At 41.6% G+C, this 18,363-nt stretch overlaps 1 protein-coding gene across 1 annotated transcript in view; it reads left to right on the top strand.

Annotated features, from left to right (window-relative positions):
• NWD2 (NACHT and WD repeat domain containing 2) overlaps positions 1 to 14,635 on the top strand; it is a gene marked incomplete at both ends in the record, with an annotated part of 193,100 nt that extends 178,465 nt beyond the window's left edge. Inside the window, 3 exons of the mRNA XM_080697866.1 lie at positions 823 to 967; positions 7,515 to 8,104; positions 10,703 to 14,635. Of these exons, the coding sequence (XP_080553992.1) occupies positions 823 to 967; positions 7,515 to 8,104; positions 10,703 to 14,635 (4,668 nt within the window). The remainder of the gene's footprint in view (positions 1 to 822; positions 968 to 7,514; positions 8,105 to 10,702) is intronic.
• Positions 14,636 to 18,363: the final 3,728 nt, after the last annotated feature.

Raw genomic sequence — 18,363 nt, 5'->3', positions numbered from 1 at the left:
CGCCAGCGCGGCAGGCTTCGAACCTGCGCGATCCTCCTGTCTCCGCCTCCCAAGCGCAGGGATTATAAGCGTGCACCACCACGCCCGGCTTGGATACTGTATTTAATATATATATATATATATATATATATATATATATATATATATATATATATATATATATATATATATATATAAATGCACCAATAAAAAAATTAAAATTAAAATTAAAATTAAAAAAAAGCGCATAAAGCTCAAAGTTGAAGCTAGATGTAGAATATTGGACGCACCATGTGATTGCCTCTGGTGAGAGGCCTCTTGACTGGTAGCTCAGACAGAAGAGATAAAATGGTGAGACAGAAAGACAGACAGAAGCAGCGGCCAGGCTTGTTCTGTTTATGACAGCCTGCTCTCTAGGGAGCCGATGCAAACCCTGTGCGAACTACCCTTCTAAGGATGGTACTCCCGGTGACATGACCAGCTTCCACGAGATCCCTCCCTTACAGGTTCCTCCCTTGCAGCAGCACTGTGCTGGGGAACAAGTTCCCAGCACATGAACCTTTGAGGGAAACACTTGAACTCTGTCCAGATGAGGGCAAAACCCAGCAAACCCTGTCTGGGTCACACCATTATCTTACTTGGGAACATTCATGGGTAACACATAGATGATTTCTAATGTTCAGAGTTGCTGCAAGGAAGAATTAAATGTGATATTTTCTGTAGAACACCTGTCATAGTATCAGTACATAGTAGACCTTCAACACATAGCACTTCTCTTGCTCTCACATACTGGTTTTTCTTCAATGTGCGCAAGACTAACTTTTCACCTTAACCTTCCCATAGGTGCAGCCTCCGGCCAATGCTGAAAATGAGAGACCCTGGCAAGAGATATCAGATGAGATCAAGACAATATTTAAGGCTTCCGTCAAACTGCTACATGAAAAGGGTAAAATGAAACACAGCCAAGCGAAGAGGTACCTGTTTTCAGGTAATTTTCCCACGTCCTCAGTCGTCTAAGGAGCCCGATGAATAATAGATGAACTTACTGCTTCCTGACATGGTTCTATAAATTTAATCTCATTTACTGCTTGGCAAATTTAATTTTTCTAAATGTTTTCATGTCCTGGAGAGGCAAGTGTTCTTTTGTTTTAACTCATAGAAAAATCTTTACTTAGCTTAAGGGCTTCTCCAGAAAATGTGATTTTAAAAGAAGTCTGGGAGCTGGGCATGGTGGTATACAGCTATAATCTCAGTATATGGGAAGCTGAGACAGGACGGCAGGTTCAAGACAAGCCTCAGCAAATTAGCAAGATTCTCAGCCACCTAGGAAGAGCCTGTTTCAAAGAATAAAAAATTAATAAAAGGACTGAAAGTGGAGATGAGAGATAGAACACCCCTGGGTTCAATTCCCAGTAAAACACACACACACACACACACACGTCAGGAGGAGTGGCTGGATATAATATACCATATTCTACCATTGTTTCTCAGTACATTCACCCAGTCACCCTCCAAACATCTATGGACCTGTTGGTCTACTCCATGCGGAGCATTGGGGAGATACATCAATGAAGAAAGCAAGGTCTCTGTTCTCCTGGAGCTTTTGGGGGGGAAGAGGGGTACTGGGGATGGAATCCAGGTGCTTTCTACCTTTGAGCTACACCCCAAGCCCCATTTTTTATTCTTTATTTTGAGCCAAGGTCTCACTAATTTGCAGAGGGCCTCACTAAGTAGCCGAGGCTGGCTTTGAACCTGTGATCCTCCTGTCTCAGCCTCCCAAGTACTGGGATTACAAGCGTGGGCCACCACACCCAGCTCCTAGAGCTTATTTTCAATTAGTAAAAAATAAATGAGAGTGAGGTTATCAAATAAAGGAATAAGATCATTTCAGAAACGAGAGATAGTATGAATAAAGCACTGTAATAGGGCAGTAGTGACTGATGAAGAATCCTGAGAGGGAGGGAGGTAGCGCGGACAGTAAAGAGATGATCTTTGAGCTGAATGACGGAAGGAATCAGAGCTGCCTGACGAGCCTTATCTAAGGTAGAGAATCCCAGTCAGGGGGCACAGAGGTTCAATGGGTGCTTTGCAAATTCCAGGAGCAGGAAGAAAGCCAAGGCCATCAGGCTCGGGGAGCAAGAGATGAGGTCACAAAGAGAGCACTAGGCATCAGAATAACCTTGGGTTTTATTCTGGGCAGGACCGGAAGTCATTAGAAGGTGTGAGGCAAGATCTAATTTAATATTAAAATAGAAATCTCCCCAGCTATTGAACAGAGATTCTGTATTCCTCAGCCCTGGAAAGGAAGCTATGTTATTAAAAGTTGCACAGGAAGCCGGGCGTGGTGGCACACGCTTGTAATCCCCGCGCTTGGGAGGCGGAGACAGGAGGATCGCGCAGGTTCTAAGCCTGCCGCGCTGGTTTAAGAGACCCTGTTTCCAAATAAAAATATAAAACTAGGTCTAGGACTGTAGCCCAGAGGTAGAAGGGCTTCCAGAAACCCCAATAACACCAAAAAATAAATAAAAATAAAATAAAATGTTGCACAGGAAACCACAGATCAGAAGAAATATGTTAGTCGTAGTTTCCGAAGAATAAACAATACTGGTAAAATTAATAAAATATGCAGTGTAAGACAGACATGGCAGCACACGCCTGTAATCCCAGTACTTGGGAGATTGAGATAGGAGAATCACAGGTTTGAGGCCAGCCTCAGTAACTTAGACCTCAGTGACTTAGTGAGACCCTGTTTCAAAATAGAAAATAAATGGAGGTTAAAGTGTAGCTCAGAGATAGAATGCCCCTGGGTTCAGTCTCCAGTACCAAAAATAAATTAATAAATATTATATATAATACAATATATAAATTAAATATATATATATATATATTCAGTGTAGCACTTGTTTCAATAATAGATAGGAATTATTAAAGAAAAAACAATCAAAATGAGTTTGAAGATTGCTTTTCTGAATGATGTATAGCAAAGCATTTGTAAAAATTCAAAAGGCCCTTTCTCCATGCTCACTGGGCACCTGCATTTCACATCGTTTTGAAAGTTATCATTTATTTTAATTAATTTTAGAAGGAAGCTATCAAAAAAAAACTAGGCCTCATTTTAAGTCTCCCTGAGAAGACAAAAATTGTCTGGAAAAAGCGCTATCTTTAGAATATACAGGTTAACATTTATCTTTGTTCCTTTGGGACCTTTTGATCCATTTTTGAGGCTCTGGCTCTTCCCCTTTGCCAAGGACAAAACAACCCTGTTCCTGAAAATGTGCTGTATCAGAAAAGACGCCCGGAGCAAAGCTTTCCGATTCCATATGCAAAGGATTCAGTTGGGGAAGGCATCCTCTGTTAAAATCACACAGCTCCAGTGCTCAAGCATTTTATTGGTAAACACTTTCTCCCGATTTCCTCCATGCTGAAGGACTCTGTCTGCCTAGGTAGCAATGTGAAGATTAGTTATTTCATATGAACCACCCCAGGTGGACTATTTTCTGCTTCAAATTACATTTCCTCAGGATAGACATGCTCATGATACTTTTATTTCTTTTCCATTTCAAATTCATTTTGAGATCATGTCAAAATTCTTATCATAATCAAAATTGCTGGAGAAGTACCAGCTCCTTCAAATGGACCTAGTATATGCCTCTGTTATTTTCATAAATCTTGAAAATACGAATACTAGATAAAACCTGTAAAAGTGTATTGTTTATTTTGACTGTCATTTTCCACAGCTCTATTTCATCTTTTTAAACAAGAGGAGAAATAAATTAGAGCCCCAAATGGTGACCTTCTGTGAACACCACAACTAAATGATTTGGGAGATAGTAAAGAGAAAAATAGCTCAGAGATGATAGTTACTAGGACTGGGACTCTGTTCCCAGTGTTGACTATATTAGGTGCTGTGACTTATTAAGCTGTAATATACTAAGGAAAGTGCAAAGAGAGAAAACAAGCACAGTAGTCTAGTAAGGAGATGGGAAAATGTGACATATTTATAGACAAATATCAGGGATTGTATTAGTCAGATTTCTGTTACTGTAAAAAATACCCGAGATAATCAACTTAATAAGAAGAAAGGTTTATTTTGGCTCACAGGTTGGAGGTTTCTACCCATGCTCAGTTGGCCCCGTTGCTTCAGGGCCTGTGGTGGTGAGGTAGCACATTACAATGCCTTGGTGTGGCAAAACCACTCACCTCGTGGCTGCTAATAAAGGAGGGAAAGAGGAAGAGACCAGGGCGCCACAGTCCCCTCCGAGGGCATGCCCCCAAACATCTAAAACCTCCCAGTAGGCCCCAGAATTTAAAGGTTCCACCACCTTCAAATACTGTCACTCTGGGAATCAAGCTTTAACACGTGGGCCTTCAGGGGATGCTCCAAATATAAACTACACAGGTATTATGAATAAGAGTTGCCCCAAATTATGAGGATGCCCTTTGCCTCCAAAAATAACTCTATAGAGCGACTTTGTATTAACTCATTCAGGTTCATTTACTAAGCCCTTACCATTCCAGGCACTCTCAGTACATCCTCTTCCTTCCCCTCCACCCCCAAGCCAAGCTTATAAGGGCTCTTCCAACTTGCTTTCTCTGCCTCTCTTTTTATGCTCCAGATCTCCTGGTTGGCACACTCTTTCCATAGATGTGATAACAGGTTACAGTTGAGTTGTTTTCTGGGAGTCAGAGTGGCAGCGCGTTATCTCTGATTATCAAGCATGAGGTGCGGATGCCACAACTGGACCAATTCTTTCCTTCTTAATGCCCAGACTGTGGCAACCTGCAGCTGCAGTGTGCTCACCAACACTTCACAGATGGCTGGGAAAGAGATGAGCTCAAAACTGCTGTCTGTAGTAGCACATATTATCCAGACTCCTTGTATCTTCCCCTGTTCGCCTTATAGCAAGTTTCTACTCTTCCGTAAAAAGAAGAGTAGACACATGTTGTGTAAGCTCCTTTAGCTGTCTTCCTTCACCAGCTCAACCTGATTAAAGTGTACTGCAGAACTGACTGAACGCTGATTTCACTTAAATTAGAAATCTGAGTGGATTGCTATCATCATGGAAAACCATCAGAAAAATTCGACTAAAAGTCATAACTTTTAAAAATCCTCACCTTTTTAAATAGTTACTTTGGGAGAGAGAAGAGAGTGTGTGTGTGTGTGTGTGTGTGTGTGTGTGTGTGTGTGTGTGTGTGTGTGTGTTTCAAGGTTTTCCTTAATGTTGAAGTTATGGCCAACACATTGAAAGTTTTTTTTAATTTTTGGCCAGCCAGCCCTATGTGTTTGGAGCCCTCCCCCACACTGCTTCCATCAGATCCCAGCCACAAGAGGAGTTTCATGCATAGGAAAACCTTCTCTGACCTCCCCAACCAGGTTAGAACCTTACTGTTGCCTATCATAGCACTTTCTTCCCTGTCCTGGGAAAAACTAAAAGCAACCATAAGACGCTTGTAGGAATCTAGATTTAATATCGGCCGTCCTCCACTGGACTATAAGTTCCATGTCTTGGTCCATTTGAGCTGCTGTAACAGAATACCCTAAGCCATGTAGGTAATAAACAACAGAAACTTATTTCTTACAGTTCTGGAGGCTGGAGTTCAAGGCCAAGCCACCTGCATATTTGGTGTCCAGTGAGGACCCACTTCCAGGTTCACAGGTCATATCTCCCACTGCTTCCTCACCAGACAGAAAAGACAAAGGCAGTCTCTTAGACCTCTTTTATAAGGATACTGTTTTAATTTGTGAAGGATTCCCCCTCATAGCCTCGTCACCTACCAAAGGCCCCACCTCCAAATAGCATCTGGGATTTCGGTTACAACATAAAAATTGGGAGGAGACACAAACATTCTGTCTATGGCAATCCACACTAGCTTTTTTTTCTCAGTAATATCTGTTCTTATTATTATATCTTAAGCAACTCTTAGCATGTTGGCACAGGATAAAGGCTCAGTAAAGCCCAAGTAGATGAGAAGGGACAAGGAAGGAAAGAGGGCAGACATCGGTTTTAAAAGACTTGGTTGTTGAACCAGGTATGGTGGCACACGCTTGTAATACAAGCACTTGAAAGGCTGAGACAGGAGGATTTCAGGTTCAAGGCCAGCTTCAGCAATGTAGGCAGACTCCCTCTGTTTCAAAATAAAAAGAGGTGGGGTATAGCTCAGAGGTAGAGCACTCTTAGGTTCAATCCCTCATAACAAATTAAATGAAATGTTAACCATTCATTGCTATGACCAAGTACCTGAGGAAATCAACATAGAAAAGAAAAGATTTATTTGAGCTCAAGTTTCCGAGCTTTTAGTCCTTGGTCACTAAGCTCCATTGATTCTGGGTCTGTGGTGGTGCAGAATATCATAGTGGGGAGGATATGATGAAGCAAAGATGCTTACCTCATGGTGGCAGCCAAGATGCAGACAGACAGACAGACAGACAGGCAGGCAGGCTGGGAACAAAATACAGACCCCAAGTGCACGCTCCCAAGGACCCAGTATCTTCGGCTAGGTTCCACCTTCTACGATTTCCACCTCCCAATAGTCTATTCAGCTATGGATTCCTCGGTGGATTAATCCAGTGATGATATAGGGTCCTCAGGATCCAGTCAGTTCTCAGAAAGCCCCATCTCAGAACATTGCTGCACTGGGACCAAGCCTTCAACATGCGAGCTCTCAGGAGACACTCGGATACAAACCATAACAGACTGCTTGCCTTGAAATTCATTTTCTTTGGTCTAAGTGTGTGTGTGTGTGTGTGTGTGTGTGTGTGTGTGTGTGTGTGTATTTCCCCGCATGGTGATGCTTTTATTTCAATTTTAAATGTTTTTAATGGACCTTTAAATGATTTGTGATGTAAATTTACTTGTGCGTAAGTATGTATATTGAAATCCAAGTATTAATTTAGGCGAAAGAAAGTTTTATACTGCACCATTATTGCTGCCTTTTCTGATGGCTATAATGAAATTTAACAGTGACATGGATAATTCAGATTGATCAGTATTCAGAACATGACATTCTATATAGATAGATATTTAGTTATTGTCATTGTTGTAAAATGTACTTTTTTATTTACATTTGAACATACTTGTCTGGGGTACAATACACGTCATACAAAATGGTGAAGATTTATTGGGAAAAGGATGCTCCGACAGGGAACCAGTGAACTCACTGTACCCTCCAGCCTCCTTCTTTCCCAGCCCCTGGCTCTGTTTCCTGTCCACTCTTAGAACAGCTGAATTCCAAGAAAAAAATGAAGCAGCACCTTGAAAGTGTCAGCTCTAAACCCCGTACATTTGCTTTCTTGTGCTGATGATGTTCAACCTCTCCCACTTGGGAGAAAATGAAGTAATGTTATTAAAAATTCCTTCTTCTGGGTTCCAGACCCCTTAGGAAAAGACAAATAGAGAATTAAGGAATTAAAAATTCTATAGATTATTCCACTATAAGCTATAAGCAAAATTAACTACCACCAGCAATAAAGCTGCGTAGTGAGAACAGGACACCTGGCTCCTTCACTCCATAAATTTCTTGTTTCTTCTCTTCAGCTATCGAGGATGAGTTTGACTTCGCTCTGGGCAAGCAGACTCCAGCATTCCTGAAAAAGTGTGTTTGCTACATTAGGAAAATTGCTAACATCGAGCGCTTTGTGAAAATCCCAGAGATGGGAAAATACATGGACATCACTGGAACAGAGCCCAGGGTTATTCGCGACCCAGAAGCTCAAGAGAAGCTGATAAAACTCAGGGATGAATTTATTCCTACAATTGTGGCATCATCTAACCTAAGAGTGTACACTTCTGTTACTCATTGTGACATGAAACTGGGATATTCCCAGGAAATCGAAAATCATTACATAGAAGGACTTGGTAAACAGTTTTATGAGGACATGATTGATATCATTCAAGCTACAGTACAGCAGAATTTTGACACTGAAACCGATACGCTCTATGATGAAATCCTTCAGCATTCGTCATTGTGTAAAACATATGCCTCCTTCTATGAATACAAATGTGAAGCCCTAAACATCGTGCATAAGTACATCCTCCCAAGCAAAACTGGGCACATCAGTCCTCTTGTTGTATATGGTGGACCGTGCACTGGGAAGACCCTCCTCTTAGCTGAAGTAGCAAAGAAGGTAAGAGCCTATTTATTCCCATCTATATTTGTGAAAACTTTTTCTTTGGGGAAAAAAAACTTTGATCAAACTCATTTCCATTTTCTGTGTTTACTATCTAAATTATAATTGATCTTTCTGGAATGAAGCCTTCAGTGTTTCTCCTATGCTGTTATAATAGCCATACTGAGAGAAAAAGACTAATGGGGTTCAACTATAAAGTAACTTTTTTCTCCTCTCACTGTTGGAACTCATGTTGTGGGTTCTCATCCTATTAGGATGAAAACTAGAACAGAGTGAAAAAGCGCTTGTCATCCCTCAAAGACTAGTTGCTTCTGGTCACTGAACCAGTCTCAGTTCAGCAAATCAGTATGACCAATCTAAGGCCATAAGAAATTAAAACCTAGTTTTTATTTCTGCAAATATTTCAATAAAATTGATACAAGTGAATTAGGTCGGGAACCAGGAATGTTGGTGCACGCTTGTAATCTCAGTACTTGGGAGGCTAAGATGGGACTCTCAGGTTTGTGGCCAGGCTCAGCAACTTAGGCCGTCTACAACTTAGTGAGACCCTGTTTCAAAATAAAAGAATAAGCCGGGCGTGGTGGTGCACACTTGTAATGCCAGCATTTGGAAGGCTGAGACCGGAGGAACGTAGTTCGCAGACAGCCTCAGCTACTTAGTGAGGCCCTCCGCAACTCGGTGAGACCCTGTTTCAAAATAAAGAATAAAAAATTGGGCAGGGGGTGTAGCTCAGAGGTCAAATGCCTCTGGGTTCTATCGCCAGACCCTCAAAAAATTAATTAATTAATTAAAAGAATAAAATATGGATAGGTGTGTAGCTCTGAAGTAGAATGTCCCTGAGTTCCATCCCCAGTACCACATATACAAAAAAGTTAGAAATTATAATTTAGAACTTATATATAATGACATTAAAGAATATTATTATAATGTTATAATTATATTCTATTATTATATTGTATATTATGTAATTAAATTGCTTAATATGTTTGTTTTTATAGATATTATGTTATTATATGCTATAAATAATATATACTGTAATATAATTAATTGATTATGTTCAAAAACTATAGCATATAATTATAATATATATATTGTATTATAGCTATGTTATTATATTATGTTTCAGTTTTTATATATTATTGAATAATTACTTATGTTTATATTTAATAACTGTAATTAACATATAATTACATTAGCAAGTATTATATCATGATTAAGTTTTTATAGGTGTTCCATATCCAGAACAATTGGATAAAATGGGTTAATAATTCATTATGAAACTGACATCTATAAATCTGTAATCCTATTTATTTCTTAACATGAACTGTTGCTTAAGGAACCAAATTTGATAAATTTACTTCCTAAATGTGTAAAATAATACTTCCTTTTCTAAGGGGTATCCTTGGAAAAGTCCTAGAATTACTGAAAGACTTTATCACCCTAAAAATTCTATTTGAGGTATATTACACTTTGATCATATCTATCTTTGACTTTCCAGACAGAAAAATATTAAATTTAATAGCCCCCTTATATATTTTATTTCTTTAACTCAACAGTTAAAAAAACAGTGAGAATTTAGAATGCGGGTCAGATAAGACTTTACTCCAACTTTGTCCCAGGGTGACCATTTAACTCAGAGCAAGTCATTTATCCAGCGTGGGCCTCAGTTTTCTCTTCTGCTAAATACCACTAGATTCCCATGTGCCCTTCAGAGAGAGAATGCAAGGACAGATGACTTCATGCCTCTGTAGGCAATTGTTCCAAAGTACATTTAACAAAACTCTTCTAACCAGCATTACATAGATTGTTATGGCAAAAAATAATCATAGTGATGATCCTTTAGTGCCAGAAAACGATTTCTGACTTATAAAAGACTTTATTTGGGATAATTATAGTACAGAATATTTTTATTACATTCTTTTTTTTTTTTTTTGGTGGTGGTACTGGGGTTCCTGGAAGCCCTTCTATCTCTGGGCGACACTCCCAGACCTATTTTATACTTTTTTTTATTTTTGGAAACAGGGTCTCTTTCTTAAGCCAGCGGGGCTGGCTTCGAACCAGCTCGATCCTCCTGTCTCCGCCTCCCAAGTGCGAGGATTACAAGAGTGCGCCACCACGCCTGGCCTACATTCTAACTAATTGGAAATTTAGTCAATTATATATGGCATGTGCTCTCAATGAAAATATCTAACTCATTACAATGTATAAGTCATCATTTAATTCAGTCGCTAAACAAAGACTAAGCAGTCACTTACTACATGTCAATAACTGTGCCGGGAAATGGTGATAAAAATTGACCACACTAAATATTTGTATTTACAGGTTTATGAAAAAGCTTTACAATTCTTTTGATGCAAGCTAAATGTTGCCTTATGGTTGAATAATGCGATTATCGCTCTTCAGTGGCCTGTCGATTTCATGCATGAGCTTTGTGACACCTCTTTGGCCTCTCAGGAGGTTCTTCCACTTCCTGGGTCTACGCTGTTTTCTGCATGGTTGATGTTACCAGAAGTCTGAGCCCCAGAAAAAGAAAAAGTGGTTGCTATCAGCATGTGAATGCATGTCACCAATCTCTACTCCACTTTTATGTTTTAGGCGTATGGTTGGCTGCATGAAGACACAGGACCAGAATCTGACCCAGTAGTTGTGGTGAGATTTCTAGGAACAACTGACATGAGTACTGACCTCCGGACCCTCCTTCTGAGTGTTTGTGAACAATTGGCAATTAACTACCGATGTCTGGTTCAAAGCTACCCTAAGAAGATCCATGACCTCCGTGACTTATTCATAAACCTGTTGAATGAGTCTTCACTGCAGAGGCCTCTGGTAATCATATTCGATGCCCTAGAGCAGCTCACCGAGAACGAGGATGCCAGGAAGCTCTGGTGGCTTCCAGCTCACCTTCCCCGCTTCGTGCGGATAGTCCTGTCCACACTGCCCAACAAACACGGGATCCTGCAGAAACTAAGGTGCCTTATCCATGAAGAAGACAACTACATCGAGCTCATTCCCCGGGACAGGAAGATGTGCAGCCAGGTCCTCAAACACCAGCTGCTGCGGGTCAAGAGGAAGGTCACCTCGGGCCAGCAGATTTACGTGAACGACGCGTTCTCCAAGTGCACGCTGCCAATGTTTGTGAACCTGACCTTCAGGGAGGTGAAACATTGGAGATCCCACAAAGACGTGGATGAGTCCTCCCTCTGCGTCACTGTTCACGACAGCATAGAGCAGTTGTTCTGGTCCCTGGAGAAGAAATGTGGTCAGAAACTAGTCTCTAGGGCTCTGGGTTACATCACCATGGCCAAAATGGGTTTGAGTGAAATGGAGCTGGAAGACGTGTTAGCCCTGGACAACAATGTAATGAATGAGCTCAATGAGAACTCCAGGCCCGGCAATCCCCTGAGAGTCCCGTATCTGTACATCGCCAGGCTCAAGGAGGGTCTCAGTGGGTACTTAATAGAAAGACATGTGAAGAATGTCACCCTTCTGGTCTGGGCTAACAGACACCTGCAGCTCATAGCCCAGAAGCTGTACCTGCAGGACGAGAGTAGCCTGCGTGAGATGCACACCACCCTGGCTGATTACTTCCTAGGTGTCTGGTCAGGGGGCAGGCGGAAAGCTTTCTGCCTGGAGGACCCCTACTTGAATGGCTGCCTTGACTTGGATAGCAGAAGCCTGCTTGAGGAAGAAAAGCACTTCATGGAACAGGCTTCCTTTGACAGGCAGGCCCCCGATCAGCCCTGGGTTTTCCAGTGTAACCCCCTGGAGCCCGACATCTTTTTTGTCAATCATCGGAAAATGTCTGAGCTTTTGTACCACCTGACGAGATGCGGCAAGACCGACGACCTGCTTTACGGCATCATCATGAACTTCAGCTGGCTTTATACCATGATCAAAATTGGCCAGTTTGACAAAGTGCTCTCAGACATCGAGCTGGCCTACAACTACTCACAAGAGAAGGAGCTGAAGTTCTTGGCTAGCACCCTGCGCAGCATCAAATCCAAAGTCATCGCCTTTCCCGGCTCCCTGTCGGCTGAGCTTCAGCAGAGACTGCTGCCTGTCGTAAGTTCCCTGCCCAAGCTCAGACACCTTCTTTTAGAATGCGACAAAGATGGACCTAAGTATTGTTCCATTGTGCCGTTGCATTCATCCATGGATGTGACGTACAGCCCCGAGCGTCTCCCCTTGTCAGCCAGTCACCTGCATGTCACAGAGATTTTGCCTACCTGTAACCCCAGTACTGTCCTCACGGCTCTAGAAAATGGTTCCATCAGCACGTGGGATGTGGAAACACGCCAGCTCCTCAGGCAAATCACCACAGCCCAGTCTGTCATCCTGGGCATGAAGCTCACCAGCGATGAAAAGTACCTTGTGGTGGCCACAACAAATAACACCTTGTTGGTTTATGACAATGTCAATTCTTGTCTTCTGTCTGAAGTGGAAATCAAAGGGACCAAGCACGGAAGCAGCTCTACCTACATCAACGGATTCACGTTGTCTGTCAACCATGCCCTGGCATGGCTCGAAGCCAGCAAAGATGTCACTGTCATCGATCTGCTCTATGGATGGCCCCTCTACCAGTTCCACTGCTGGTACGAGGTGACCTGTGTCCAGTGCTCTCTGGATGGGGTGTATGCTTTCTGTGGCCAGTACCTGAACACTACCACCATATTTCATTTGGGGAGTGGAGAAAAGTTGTGTACAGTCACATCTGAATTTTCAGGTGGGTTTGTGAAATTTCTTCTTATCTTGGACACAGCTCAAGAGATGGTCATGGTAGACAGTGAGGGAAGTCTTTCTGTCTGGAATACGGAGGACATTTCCAACCCCCAGCTGACTGATGACTTTGACTGCCGAAGAGAAGATAGCGAGGTGGTCAGCATTGAGCTTTCAGAGGACCAGAGCGCCATTCTGATCTGCAAAGCTCTTAGCATCGAGCTCCTAGACACTGGCATGTGGAAGGTGGCTGAGAAGTTCAGGGCCAAGCACAATGAGCGGTTTATATCTGCTGTGCTGTCAAAAAATGGAGACTGCATTATCGCCACCATGGAGAATACCCCAGCCGTGTTTTTTTGGAGGCGGGATACAGGACAGTGCATGGCAAGCTTACAGGAGATCTCAGGTACCATAGTTAAGTTGGTGAAATCTAATCATCACAATATGCTACTGTCTTTATCGACCAGTGGTGTTCTTTCTATTTGGGATATAGACATAATCACAGCTATGTCCAACATAGATAAGACTGGAAAACCCATCCAGAGCCTGGTGTTGCCTGCTAGAGGGGAAATCATTTACTCCCTCGATGGCTCTGACTGTGTCCATAAGTGGAACTTCAGCAGCGGGTTCATCGAAGCGGTGTTTAAACACGAAGGCATAGTAGAACATTGTGTGTTAACATCCGCCGGGGACATAATGGTGACGTCAGATGACAAAAGCAGCCAGTATGTCTGGCACACCAGCAGCGGGGAAAACCTCTTTCGAATTAATGGGCAGAGAATCTCTCAGCTGTTGATCACACACAATGACCAGTTTGTGGTCTCTCTGTGTGAGGAAAATGCCTCCCGGGTTTGGAGACTGGCCACGGGCCACCGGGTCTGCAACATCCTGACCACTTTGCAGAATGCCTTCATTACCTCGGCAAATACCTTCGTGGTAGGAATGACGAAAAGCAAAGTGCTGGCCGTCAGCCTCTGGACAGGAAGCATCACCAAGAAGTTCTGTTGTGAGGATGGAACTACCATCGTGAATTTTAAACTGATCCCTGACTGCCCCGACATTATTGTGTTTATCACATCGGCTGAGACGGTGAATATCTGGAGCCTGACAGACGAAGTGATCTGTAGGCGCGTCCAGCTCCCAAACAACTTCCTGAAAAACCTGGAGGACTTTGAGATCTCTCCCAATGGGAAGCTGGGCATCATATCTAGGGGAGATGAAAACATCAACGTGCTAGATTTACATAGTGGTAAGCTGAGGGTGGTTCACGCCTCCGGGGTCATCTGGCGGCAGAGGTTGTCTCGAGATGGTCGCTACTTGGTCTACATTTGCTTCCGGAATGGGGAGGAGGAGGAGGAAAACGGTGCAATATCCAGCTTGATCGTAATGAGGCTGGCCGACGGCAAAAACATCGGTGCTTGTTCTCTCTACAAAACTCCGACTTTTCTCGCGCTCTCTCAGAGACACCTGAACATCATCGTGGGCTTTGACGATGGGAGTATAGGGATCTACACAGTTGTAGACCGCGTAGATGCTGCCCTGAAAATTAAAATTGCCACTTCCAATAGCAGACAGATTTTCAACAGCGCCACACAGACATCTAGGCCCAAGTCTAACAGTTACTCTTTCAAAGCATCTGTGGACTGCTTGTGGAGAGAGTCTACTGAGGTCTTTGCCAGAGACAGCCCCATCACAGTGAGCGACTCCTCGGAGTCCAACGAAGCCACCCCTTCCAAGAAGCACAACTCTAGTTATGACCGAGTGTGCTCAGCCCTAGAAGCCAGGGGCCACAGTTATGCCCCTGATAACTGACAAAAGGTGTGTCCTGCCCAAAAGAAATACACGATCCACCAAGTACAGAAAACAAAACAAAGCGCATCTCCTTCATTGCAGATGATAAAGTACTCCTTTCTTAAAAGACAGGAAATGAGCTGGGATTGCAGTGTTTTATTAACATGTATATGAGGTTGACAGAAATGTGAGGCTGGTGTTGGGTGCCACCTTTATGTCAAATTATCCCAGAATGAAGGGTCGACAGAGTTTCTTGAAGTGGTATTTAAATGGTCATTATACCTGGGAAAGATAAGCTTTTTTTTTTAATTAGCTGTGTGGTAAGAAGCCCATAAAGCATTCTGTTGGTTGAGAAGAGAGAGTAATTTGTAGAAACTAGTTCTACAAAACCCAGCTGAAATCATGAAGACAAAGAGCTGTTCGACTCTGAATGATTGTGTGGTCAGTAAAACACAGCCTTAATCTCTCTTTACATTTCTGATCCTGACAACTGTGTAAACCTAGTCTGCTGATGAAAGGTCTAAAGGTGCAAAATCCTATAACAAAAAAAAATGCCTGGGTGCATTCCAGTTTCCCAAGAGATATGTGAGGCCCCAAACTGGACTGGGACAAGAACTAACTACCGCTATCACAGGGCTACTGAACACGGAGAAGGGTGTTCACTCAAATGCAGTGGCAACCATAGCATGCAAGGCTTTCTGTACAATGGAACATATGAATTTTAAACCATTTACTTCCTGAGTTGCAGAAGAACACGTTTAATAAGAAACCATAGTCTTTTCATCTCTTTTTTTGAAACATATATTTGTGCTGAGTGTAAAGAAGAATTAGAGAAAGGGCATTACAAATTTGGTCAGAACACCTGTTCGTTTCTGTGGTCACACTCCAGAAATCTGTACTATTCAGTCAATTGTGTGGGAGCCAAAGTTATATATCGAATCCCCGCAGTGTATCTTAATAGAACGCAAGCTATCTTAACATGACATCTCTGAAACACTGCTGACATTCGCCTTACTCTACTTCCTTCTCCTTCCTGTGTGAAACGCAGACAGATGACCAAATACTCTGGGACAAACTGAATATGCCTGTCTTTGTGCTAAAATATTCTACAAATCTTAAGGGTGTCCAAAGGTTCTTTATCGTCCCTGTTTGTAATCACTTTCTTACTTCTACACACCATACATAAGCTTCTTTATCTGTTACACTTCCGGACTGAGGACACTTCCGAGCCTTTTATACAGTCTTATCCATTTCAGAGCAGAAGCTGTGAAATGGTGTTTTTTAGAAGCTACTTCACCTATGTAAAACAAAATGTTACATCTCAGAAGGTGAAGGCGACCTTTTTCCTTCCATATCCTGCACATCCTTGGATAATTTTTCCAAGGGGGGAATAAGTTGTAATGGTTTGGTTGGTTATTTTTTAAAGTGGTAGTGACCTTAGTAAGAATGGTAAGCAAGGAACTGACTTTGTTTCGAGTTGAGCTCTTCTATGAACTCATCATGTACCCCTAGCCAGATCTTTAACCTCACAGTGCATTGTCTCTGTAAACCGCAAAACGAAGGTAGGGATACGTTCTGCTAGAGCCCTGTTAAGGATGTCAGGGTAATAATGTGAGAAAACTATATAGTAACATCTTGACTGTTGATGCCGATGGGAAAAGCAAAGTGATCTGACCCATAGAGATTCTGTGTTTATTGTGTTTATTGGAAAGCAATTTAACATCTAAGCATTCAAAGATGTGATTCAGATATAAACACCTCACTCCACGGTGAAAGACTTTTTCTCAGTATTTTCCTCCTGAAATAGCTTCCTGTCAGGGAAATGGGAGTTCAGAGAGGGCTGGGTCACTTAGAGTGTATTGTACCAGCCAATGCTTTCTAGCTGTCCAGGCAACACATTCTTATTCCTGTCATTATCGGTTGGGCCTCCATCCCATACATTTCTACGAATCCAATGCCTAGATGGATCAAATGTAGTGTGTGAGTGTTCTGTGTAAAAGCCAATAGAATTAACAAGTGACTTGAATGATTTTTTTTCCTAACTTGTTTGCAACTGCTAGCTCATATTGAATGTTTTTATGTAAACTTTGTATTGTTGGGAAGACTTACCCAATCAGAGATTTATATTTTCATAAATGTTACATTTAGTTAAATTTTGTTACAGAGTTGTTACACTAGGAAATTATTTCAGTCTTCAAACAATATACAGTCTTGTGTATGTATGGTTTGTATGAATAAAAGATGAACCACTGAGATTTGCGTGCTGTTGGGTTTTCTCCTTCATGGTGGCTAACCTTGGGCAATAGTAGTAATGGAGCATTCTTACTGAGTGCTTATAATAAGTGCACTAGGCATTTTTCTCAGCTTTGCAATTTTAAGCTGTGCAGTCTTCACACAACTTTATGAGAAGGTACTATTAGTATTCCATATTTACAAAGGGTCGGGGAGAAATGCTGAACAGGATCTCAATGTACCAGCAGGGTTCATTTATTAACTCTCAAAACATCAAAATATAGAATTCAGCACCCAGTAGGCACTTAGTGTCAGTGACAAATAAGACTTTTCTAACTTCCACATGACAGATCAACCTGGTCTCTTAAAAATCACTGCAAGATGCTGCAAACATCCAGGTGTTTCAGGCATAAAGAAATAGCTGATGAAATTCATTTGACAAACATTTATTTGGTCAGGATTTTACAGGAATACAAAGGTAAATAAAATAGCTGATGCTTTCCAGGATTTTGGCCTTAATGGGCGGGCAGAGGGGGAAGGACAAAATGACCAAGAAATCCCACTCATAACTCCATGTGAGACAGTAGGACAAAGGAAATCCTCCCAGATGCCATTTTATTTTTTTTACCTCTTGGGTTTGTGAGAATTCCCATATTCACCAAAAATAACTGGGCAGCCTTGGAGAATTTAAGTGATGATTAGTGGGTCATTATCAGATGACGCCATATATTTTGTTGCCAAGAAAAAAATCATTGTCCAGGAGACTTAAAAATAAAAGATTAAGGAAAACTAGAAGTTACCTGTTCTATTTCTTGCCTTCATCTACATTTAGTTCTGTTAAAGTTCATCCCCACCGAACAATCTTCCATTACCCATGCCAGGGAATTCCTTCTTGGATTCCAGTCTAAATCCTTTATTTTTTTTTTTAATTTTTTTTATTGGTGCACTGTATTCATACATCATAGTAGGATACATACTTTTATAGACATACATGCACACTTTTCCCAGTCAGCCCCCGCCCAATCCCCACCCCATTCTCTCCCTATCCCTCCCTCCCATGCTTGGCTTAGTAGTTGACATCTAGTATTATGGCAATTTATCTAAAATTAAAAATGATAATCTCACATAACAGTTTCATTTGTCTGATACCAAGCTTTTGATGACTTAAAGATAACATTTCAATATTTCTTTTTGCTTTCTTTCTTACCAGAGAATATTTTTTTCTATTTTTTAGTTGAAACTATCATATATTTATATATATATTTTTCAGAAAAAAATCTATCCTAATATGGATTATGGAGTCTAGGTACCCAAAATGATCTTGAAAAGGAACAAAGCTAGAAGATATATATTTTCTGATTTCAAACCATATAAAGCTACAATAATTGAAACAGTGTAGTACTATTCTAAAGGCAGATATATAAACCATTGGAGTTAAATAAAAGCCTAGAGCTAAATTCTTCCCTATATTGTCAAGTTATTTTTGACAAGGTTTCCACGAACATTTGGTGGTGAAA

Source organism: Muscardinus avellanarius (genome assembly GCF_963383645.1).
Source record: "Muscardinus avellanarius genome assembly, chromosome: 6".
Lineage (NCBI taxonomy): Eukaryota > Metazoa > Chordata > Mammalia > Rodentia > Gliridae > Muscardinus > Muscardinus avellanarius.
The sequence above is the reverse complement of the archived record's forward strand: the minus strand, read 5'-3'. Positions and strand labels throughout refer to the sequence as shown.